We start from the raw sequence: 9,664 nt of genomic DNA, 5'->3' as shown, positions 1-9,664 counted from the left end.
TCAAGCTCAGCAAGACTTCAAGATTCCATGCGCAACATCAAGGTCAATTAGCGCGCTTTGCGCGGGGTGGAATCCTCAAGACGTATCAGGATCAAGAACCCCACGTGTCTTCCTTCTTGTTGTTTTGGCCATTTCTGTTCTTTTACTTGTTTTCTTTTCCTTCTGTTTTCTTCTGACCTACTTTCTTTTTTTTTTGTTTTCTATGTGCGCGCGTTGGGAAGGCCTTGTTTTGCGGAGGGTTGGTCTTGTTTCTGTTTTGTCTCAGGTTGTTTGTTTTCTTTGTTTTTTTTCCTTCTTTTCCTCTCTCCTCCTGTTGTTGTTGTGCGCAGGTGTATGATGACTTGTCTGCAGCATGTCACAGCCCCCGGAGTCTGAGTTCAGTTTGAACTCAGATGATGGGGCGGCAGGGACTTCGTCTGAACCGTAAAGTCTTGTCTCAGATCATCCATCAATCAGAAGAATCCCAAATCTTATGTTTATTGATCCTTGCATTCGCCGATATACTCGCAGAGCTTCTGAGTTCCTCCTCTCAGCCCCGCGCCGATCCTCTTCCAGATCACTTCTCCCTGGCTTAGTTCGCCGGCTTTCTTTGTCCTCAGATCCTCAACATCAAAACCACCGCCAACAGAAATCTCCCTTCCGTTGTCTCTCATAAAATACCCCCCCCCCCCCCCCCCCAATTTCAAAAACGCTATCCCTTCAAATCCCAGAATCCTCAATCTACCCGGACCACCGCAAAGGCAGCGCACAGCGCACTTTCCCTTCCAGTAACTGCCGATGGCCCAGCACCGGTCGGAGTTCCACAACGTCCAGTAGTTGGCCAGCTCGCCCAGCAGGGTGCCAAGACAGACGATCGCAAAGCCCAGCCACAGACCCCACACGAGTCCGCACAGGATGATGACGATCTGATATTTGTCTAGTGGTCAGTTTTTTTGTAAGCAGTGTGGGTGGGTGTGGGCGGGGCGTACCTCGTGGCCGAAGAGGGGCGGGAAGGAGATGATGAAGAGCATTGCTACCGGGATCAGCCAGCCCACCTCGACGCCGTTGATTTTGAGGTTGCGCATCGAGAGCACGAACGGGTGCAGGGCAATGACAATCTGGTGGTGGTAAACTGGCGCACGAGGGGCTGTCAGCTTTGCTGTTTCCGGCGGGGGCTGGGAGAGGGACTCAACTGGCGACGACGGTGATGGCGATGAGCAGGAGGACGAGAAAGACATAGTACTTGATCCAGTCTTTGCGCAGGAAGTTACTGCAGCATTAACAGGGTGTGTCAGTCTCGGTTCGTCAGGATCGAGGGTGTGTGGGGTGTTTACTTTACAGAGAGGGGCCCGAATGCGGTGTGGAAAGTCCTGTGGCGGAAGGACGAGCTGGTTTTGGAGAGCAAGGAGTCGGAGGCGGCGCTCTTGGAGTCGGGGAGGGTGGGCGGCGGGTAGTGCTGGGCTGGATGGCTCATCTGCGTTCCTTTCTGGGGTGGTTGGGGGTGGGATGTGTGCTAGCTTGGGGTGGGTTTTGTCATCGTTCTGGCTGCTTTCGGTTTTCGAGGTGGTTCGTGGTCGGTGGCTGGGGTGGTGCTGGGTTTGGGCTGGGCTGGCGTGAGGATGGCGGGTGCTGTGAAACCCGCCCACTGCCCCTCAAACACCCCAAAACACCCCAAAACACCACAAAACACTCATCAATTAAACACCCTCAGCCTTGCCGGACACGCCTGATCTCCATGGGGACCACCCGCATAAACCATCTGCCCAGCCAAAACATGCCATACCGCAAAAACCTCTTGCAAGGAAAAAGCCAGACTCATTTGATAATGGATGACAGTAGCAAACAGCTCAGAAAATTTTTGGGCATCACCACTATGCAGATATAAAAGAGAAAGAAAAACCCCTAACAACTGATCTAGAAATGGATGAAGAGTATTTCAAAGTAATTCAAGGTTTGCTTGATTCACGGATTTTGAGAGAACATTTGAGCCAATGCTAAAAGGACAGCGCCATTTATTAGCACTGTTCACGTAAGCTAAACATCAGCAAGATTGAACTAAAGTTTATCCCATTGTGCCAGCCAATTTGGCTGGGAAAGTATGCTGATGTATATCTCTCACATGGTCATAGATTTCTTACGTGAACAGTGCTATTAATATCATCCAGGTTGCTTGCAAGATCTATTTTCAACAAACTCAGATGCTATGCGGCTCAAATTTTGGATACCCCTAATGAATAGAATGGAAAAATCGAATAAAAGAGAGCATTCCCACAGCATTGTTGATTAGTCAACTTTTGAGCTGGGGTGAGACAGCTTTAAGTTGACCAAAAGCAAACTATGGAAACAAATCAATGAATGAAACAACATTTCAGGAATGTGAACCAGTTGATTGCAGAAGCTTGTGAGCTATTGAAGGGTGAGCATGTTCAAATGCATTCCAAACTTTTGATATCTAGTGATCCACATCCTGTGTTTGAGAAGCTTGTCAAATGAAGGATGTCTCTTTTGGAATTCAATGTAAATCACTCACACGCAACACAACCCCACTATTGAGTCTCCATCTAACCCAGAACATTTGAGCATTCAATGTCCTGCCAAAAGAATAGAGTTCCTCATAGAGCCAATGGGACTCATCTGCTACTCTGCAGTTGGGACAGCTGTAATGATCCCTTTGCCACTGAGATATACAAGCTGTGTGAAACTTGTGTTCACAGATTGGCCATTTCTTGACATCCTCAGTTGGCATTAGACCTTCAAGACAAATCGGACATGGGTTTTCTTCCGCCTGAGAGGAATAAATAAAGCTCTGCTTCAGCTCTTATTGATCTGTTGTACTTCCTGGAATATCACCTTCAATGTACCACTCACATATTTCTATGCATATGCAGAGAGAGCCTCCATAAATCTTTTTATGTCCTGAGAAATATCATAATCACTGGGTGTTCCATTCAAAGCGGCCCTCTGAAAGCCCCAGCAATCAAAAAATTGGTAAAACTGCACTGCTTCTATGGTATCAAATGATATCACTCACAGAAATCCTTGGTTGGTAATGTTGCACTCTTGCCTGCAGTCTCAGAAAATCCAATGCTTTAGACCTTTCATCCTCATCAAAAACCTTCAAAACCCGTACAGAAATGAAAAAAGTCAGTTTTATTTTCCTCTGGGGTGTTTGGAAAGTAGATCACTCACAAAATTCTCTCTTTTTCTCTTTGCAATTTGCCTTTGCATCATATCCTATCATCCACAGGTCACACAAAATCAATGTTACTGCACCTGGATCTGTTAGATCAATACTCACAAAACTCCCTGGTTGATCAACTTGCTTGCTTGATCCCACATTGTCTGGTATTTGTTGGTTATTGGCGCTCTGGTAAAACCCATGATTCAAACAATCAAAAAAATGCCACTGCTTCTGTGCTGGATATTCTCCCCTCAAGAGAAAAATATTACTCACAGAGGTCTCTGCCTGATCATGCATCATTGTTGATCCTGGAACCACATTGCTGGAGTTTCCATCTCCATGGGGCTCCTGGAAGAACCATAACCCACATGATAAGAAAGATTTTATTGGTTTTGTCTTCTGATGGGTAGGCTAGCTGATGAAGGAGATAACTCACATGTATCTCTGCAAAACCAAGAAAAAATGGTGTTGGTTCCATGAAGATGCAGGATGGGGAAACAAATTCAGTTTTTTTGCTGGTTATGCACCATGGGCTGAGATGTTTGTAAATTTACTTACCATCACTTTGTACATTTTCAACAGAAGTCCTATCAGGAATTGTTTCCACATTGGGCCTGCGAAGAACCTGTTACATCCCCGGTGACATGGAGAAAATTTCAGTGTTTATGACTTCTTGCATGGTTTTAAGCACTTGAGCCACTCACAGAATCTTCTTCATGAGCATCCAGAACTGCTGAGCTGAGAGCTGGGGCTGGAGCAGGAGGATGATCCAGCCTGTTGGTGTCAGACTCAAAGAAAGGAAAACATTGGCCAAATACTGATTTGCATGATTGCCCAAAATTTTGAAGGCCCTCAGAAAGGTGCCCCAAGTGAGGTGGAGGTGCAGTAACCAGTATTGCTGCTTGGAGGAGCTGCAAAGGAAGAAAACAGCTGCTGGTCAACTTCAGTGATCTGAAGCTAGTAGTAGCTGCAAGAGAAGGTCTTGGGTACCAAAATTATTCTGATGATGTTAATCATTGAGTTGGAAGCTTTGACAGGTGTCATATTTGGGAGGAATTGGATGTGGTTGGGGGGGAAAAACAGAGTTCCAAGTGGCAACTGTCCCCAAGGGGCTGAATTAAAAGCCTCCAGATACAGTTGCGTGTTGATGTATTGTTTCCTCTTCATACCCAGGTCCCATACCAAACAAAAGACTTGATTCAGGTACATATTGATTGATAATTTTGAGTATCAGCCTGGGCACTTTGAAACCACACAGGATTGCTGAATTCTGGGAAATGTAGCATACCAAACCTAAAACTTGATTCAGGTGCATATTGATGGATAATTGTAAGTATAAGCCTGGGAACTTTGAAACCACACAGGATTACTGAATTCTGGGAAATTTAAAGCCAATGCTATGATCCATCAAATCAAGGAATAACTAAATAAAATTTAAATGGTATGATCATTACAATACATGTAACATGACAGATGTTACACTGCATTTCAATTTTTCAGGGTTAGACATATCTAGATAAACCCAGTAGTACATTCCTTTGCTGATACACTACCAATTCAAAGTAAAAATGAGTCAATGCTTCATTGCCAGCAAACCTGCAGTGTATTGGAAATTTGAGGCAACACTGATGCAGTAAAAAGTGTATCATGGATTTTTGGCTAATCATGCATTCATTCTGACTATGTACATGTGACAGTAATTCTATTGTTCAGCAACAGAGGGGGAGGGAGGAGGGAGAGAGCACACAAGATTAGAATATTACTGGGTGAAGAAAAGGAAAAATTTACTATTTTGGTGCTGACACTTGATTTTTCTTTTCTTTTATTAGGGGGTTTCAAAGTTGGCCAGATTTGACTTGCATGCACTTTTGAAAGTTGGTGTTCAAGTTCATTCTTGAACACTGATTTGCAAAAGTGCATGCAAGTCACATTGTACTACACCCCCCAAACCTGCTTGAATGTTTTTTTGAATGTTGGTGTTCAAGAAACACCTTGAAAACCAATTTGAAAAATTACATGCAAGTCATGCATGGCCAACTTTGAATCCCCTTATTATGTTCATGAAGTCCTTCACAGCTTTGGGTGAGGAAAGCCTGGACCACCTCAAAACACCCAAACAACTCCTCATGGGGATCACCTGCATAAACCATGTGCCCAGCCAAGACTGTTGAGGGCAGCAGGGTTGCATGGACTGAATGTCATGGAAGGAGCCTGGTGACAAGGTATCTGAAACTAAGAGAAAAAGTAGTTTGTATTCAGTGAGGAGAGTCTCAATGATCTGAGCTGGGACAATACTAAATACAAGACTTAGCTGAAAAAACATAGTGGAAGCATAAATGGGATATAAGCATTCTAACAAAAACACACACATCATTCCAAGATGATTGTAAAAAATGCTTGCCGGAGTGTATATCCAAGTGTTCAACAGAAAGTCATCCACTCACAGAGCACTGTGATTACACCCTCCTGCATGAAACTCATGGCAGCTATTTCATATCTCCCAGATCATCCACCCTGTTCAAACTTGAATCTTCAGAAGATTAGTATTATCTCTAATTATCTAATTACACTGGCTGAGTTTACCACACTGGACTATCTTTGTATAGATCCATTTGCCTGAGGCACTCTATACAGGGGAGCGTGAGATGCACCACCAGCTGGAATTACAGACAAAACGGATGCGCCTGGGGGGAAAACCTCACTTGCCGGCTCGTGGTTATATAGCCCAGTCCCACAAGTGGGCCTCTTTCTACCAGTTGGGTCACTGCAGGACCCAGGAAAGCCCCTATGGAACACAGTAACAAAAATGTGTGAATTTTTGGTCAAAAAACAAAAAATGTACGCACCCCAGATGTATGAATGGGAAATTTGGCGGATAAGGTACTCACCCCAATTGTATGAAGTTTTTTGCAGGGGAACAAGGGGGGTAGTAACCAAAATGTATGAGAATGTGGATATGATGCCAGGGTTTTTTTTGCACCCCCCCCCCCCCCCTATATTGGTCCAGCTCTTCCTGTATCAACCACATATCCCAATTGTGGCTGGTTTCTACACTTCCTTGCCGAGTTCCGGGATGTTTGTGCATCTTGAAGTAGCACATCTGCACCATTTATTCCCAGTCAGCAAGGCTTAAATATTACGGTGCTGGTGGGAATTGTGTATCCATCTCCCAGAGTTTACATTCTCTTCTTCTTACAATGTCTAAAATTGCTTCTCTGTAACACTGGCAGAACAAATTTTTGAAGATAAAAAAGCTCTCAAAAAAGCAATAAAAATGTAGATGAAGAGTAACAATCAGTTGTTGATGATAGTCTATGCCGTTTTCTACTTGAATATGAAATTTAAAATATACGGGTTTACTTTGCGCACGGAGGGAAACTCGTTGCGTACGGGAATTTCCGTTGACTCGACGTCACTTGACGTCGGGCCCCCCTCCGTGCGCGCCACCAGCTCCCCTCAAAAAACTATCCGCACACGGGGGTGCCGTGCGGTAACAGGTGGCCGGGGTGAAGCACTCCGGCCATCCGGAGGAAACAATCCCCTCAATGACCGGCACAGACCGGTCATCGAGAGGGTATGTCACATCTCTCTTGATGACCGGCATTCCGGTCATCGAGAGGACAAATCCCCCTTGATGACCGGTACAGACCGGTCATTGGGAGGCTACATCCCTCTTGATGACCGGTACAGACCGGTCATGGGGAGGCTACATCCCTCTTGATGACCGGCATAGACCGGTCATCAAGAGGCTACATCCCTCTTGATGACCGGAATAGACCGGTCATTGGAAGGTTACATCCCTCCCAATGGATGACCGGAATAGACCGGTCATTGAGAGGACCCACCCCCCTCAATGACCGGTCTGTACCGGTCATCAAGAGGTCACATCCCTCTTGATGACCGGTCTATGCCTGTCATCAAGAGGGATGTGTTCTCTCGATGACCGGAATGCCGGTCATTGAGAGAGATGTGTTCTCTCAATGACCGGAATGCCGGTCATTGAGAGAGATGTTTTCTCTCAATGACCGGAATGCCGGTCATTGAGAGAGATGTGTTCTCTCAATGACCGGAATGCCGGTCATTGAGAGAGATGTGTTCTCTTGATGACCCGAATGCTGGTCATTGAGAGAGATGTATCCTTCCGGTGACCGGTCTACTCCGGTCATTGGGAGGGATGTAACCTTCTGATGACCAGTCTATTCCGGTCATCGAGAGGGATGTAGCCTCTTGATGACTGGTCTATGCCGGTCATCAAGAGGGATGTAGCCTCCCAATGACCGGTCTATGCCGGTCATCAAGAGGAATGGAGCCTCCTGATGACCGGTCTATTCCGGTCATCGAGAGGATTTTGGCCTCCCGATGATCGGTCTGTACCGGTCACCAAGAGGGATTTAGCCTCCCGATTACCGGTCTGTACCGGTCATCAAGGGGGATGTGTCCTCTTGATGACCGGAATGCCGGTCATCGAGAGAGATGTGATATACCCTCTTGATGACCGGTCTGTGCCGGTCACCAAGGGTTTTGTTTCCTCCGGATGGCCGGAGTGCTTCACCCAGGCCACCTGTCACCGCACGGCACCCCCGTGTGCGGATAGTTTTTTGAGGGGAGGACCTTATATGTAACCTCCGAAAAGACAGTGTTAGACTGAGCTTGCGCGTGCACGCGAACCCAGTTGTGGGCTGAGTATCCCCGCAAAATGTCTTGAATCCTGCTCACTCTGAAACCTGATGTGACAAAAGCAAGTAGATTCCATGAATCATGAGGAATAAGCTCAAGAGCTTATTCCCCAAAGACATAGTATGGTCGTCGGATAGGCGAGTATCACTAATTGTAACCTAACTACTTAGGTTACAACAGCCACCCCCTTGCCTAGCCGCAAGAACCTATTTACAAGAAAAAGCTTAGAAGAGAAGGATAAAGAGAGAAAAAGAAAAAAAATATTGAAGGGACAAGGAGAAGGCAAGACATGTTGAGTTAACTATACTGTAGTCATGTTCACTCTTTTGTTTCCCGCTTCAATCTTCATTTCTCTCACATATCACATGTTGTGACATCTTTTGCTCATCATTCCTCACTCTATATAACCTGAGCCAGCAGCACTTGGAAAGGCTTTTGTTCATCCTTTCCAAACACTCCTCACATATCGTGTCTGCTGTCTCAGGTATGTCTTTTTCTTTGTGTTTTCTTTTTCCTCATTGAAATAAACTTCATCCTTTCCGAACACTCCTCACATATCGTGTCTGCTGTCTCAGTTTATATCAACAGGTTATGAGTCCCAGCTGCACTTAACCAGCGCAACTTCTCGAAAAACTAATAAACAATCAGCAAAATCAACGTGTTCAAATCAACCAGGATCACTCGTTCCATCAACTGAAACAAACTCTGTCACCATGGCAGAACACCCTCAACCCATTATTTCCGACTCTTCAGACACCTCGTCTCTCAGAGTCACCGGAATCCCCCAACTTCAGGCTCCGGAGGCCGACTCCAACTATCTCAAGTGGAGTTTCGTCGTCACTGTCCACCTGAATTCAATCAACCTCGGCTACCTCCTCAAGGAGGTCAAACCCAAAGACCGCAACGTCAAATGGACCAAAGATAACGCCGATGTGTGTTCTTTTATCGTCCGAACCATCCATCAAGACAATCTCCGTCTTATCCAGGCTTTCCCAGAGGATGCCAAAGCAATGTGGGATGCACTCAAGGCAGCTCATCTGGACTCTACTGCCGGGGGCCGAATCTACTGGCTCCGCAAACTCGTACTACTTTGTCTCACTGGGGACAATATTGAATCTCACATCAAGGAGATGGCAGTATGCGCTGAACGGCTCAACTACCTTATCACCGCGCAGAAACCACTCACTATCGACGATATCCACGCGGCATCTCTTCTAGGATCTCTCCCTGCGGACTGGCTTCATTGTGTGTCCGCCATGATGAACAAGGAAAACGTTACTTTGGCTCGCATAGTGGCAGCGCTTAAAGCAGAGCCTCTTTGTTGAAAATCTCGAGTGGAAGGCAATGTCTTGGTTTCGGTGTCCAAAGCAAGAACTTCCTCCAGCGGAAAGATCCGTCCTCCTTTCAACGACTCTTTGTATTGCTCTTTCTGTCAAATTAAAGGTCATGAGCTGTCCGACTGTACATCTGCCGCTCGTATTCTGAAGGGTCATCAGTCCAGGCGAAGCGACAACGATCAAAAACGTTGTTCCGGCTCGGACAAGGATTCAAACCGTCGAGAGGGAACAAGCTGTTCATCCTCCACTCACAGCCGCCAATCCCCCCCGACCTGCCGCCAAAGCGGGTCTCACCACAGTCGTCGAGCTCGGGAGTGACACTAACTCTTCCTCAGGTGAATCGAGTTCCGAATACGCCGGAAACGCATCTGTCATCGACTGTCATCACCAAGCGTCCGCTGTTCACGTCAACGCCAACATTGACTCAGGGTGCTCTATCAGCATGACTCCCGACGCTGACCTGGTTACTCACATCAAAACCATTTCCACT

General features: G+C 46.3%; 1 protein-coding gene across 1 annotated transcript; it reads right to left on the bottom strand.

Annotated features, from left to right (window-relative positions):
- Positions 1–923: 923 nt before the first annotated feature.
- On the bottom strand, positions 924–1,453 carry PtA15_14A392 (uncharacterized protein; the record flags this gene model as incomplete). The annotated part of the gene is made up of 3 exons (XM_053163103.1): positions 924–1,111; positions 1,173–1,249; positions 1,314–1,453. The coding sequence occupies 3 exons, from the start codon at positions 1,451–1,453 to the stop codon at positions 924–926; spliced, it is 405 nt and encodes a 134-aa protein (XP_053027063.1).
- Positions 1,454–9,664: the final 8,211 nt, after the last annotated feature.

This window comes from Puccinia triticina, chromosome 14A, assembly GCF_026914185.1.
Source record: "Puccinia triticina chromosome 14A, complete sequence".
Taxonomy (NCBI): Eukaryota; Fungi; Basidiomycota; class Pucciniomycetes; order Pucciniales; family Pucciniaceae; genus Puccinia; species Puccinia triticina.
This window is presented reverse-complemented; position numbering and strand designations above follow the sequence as displayed.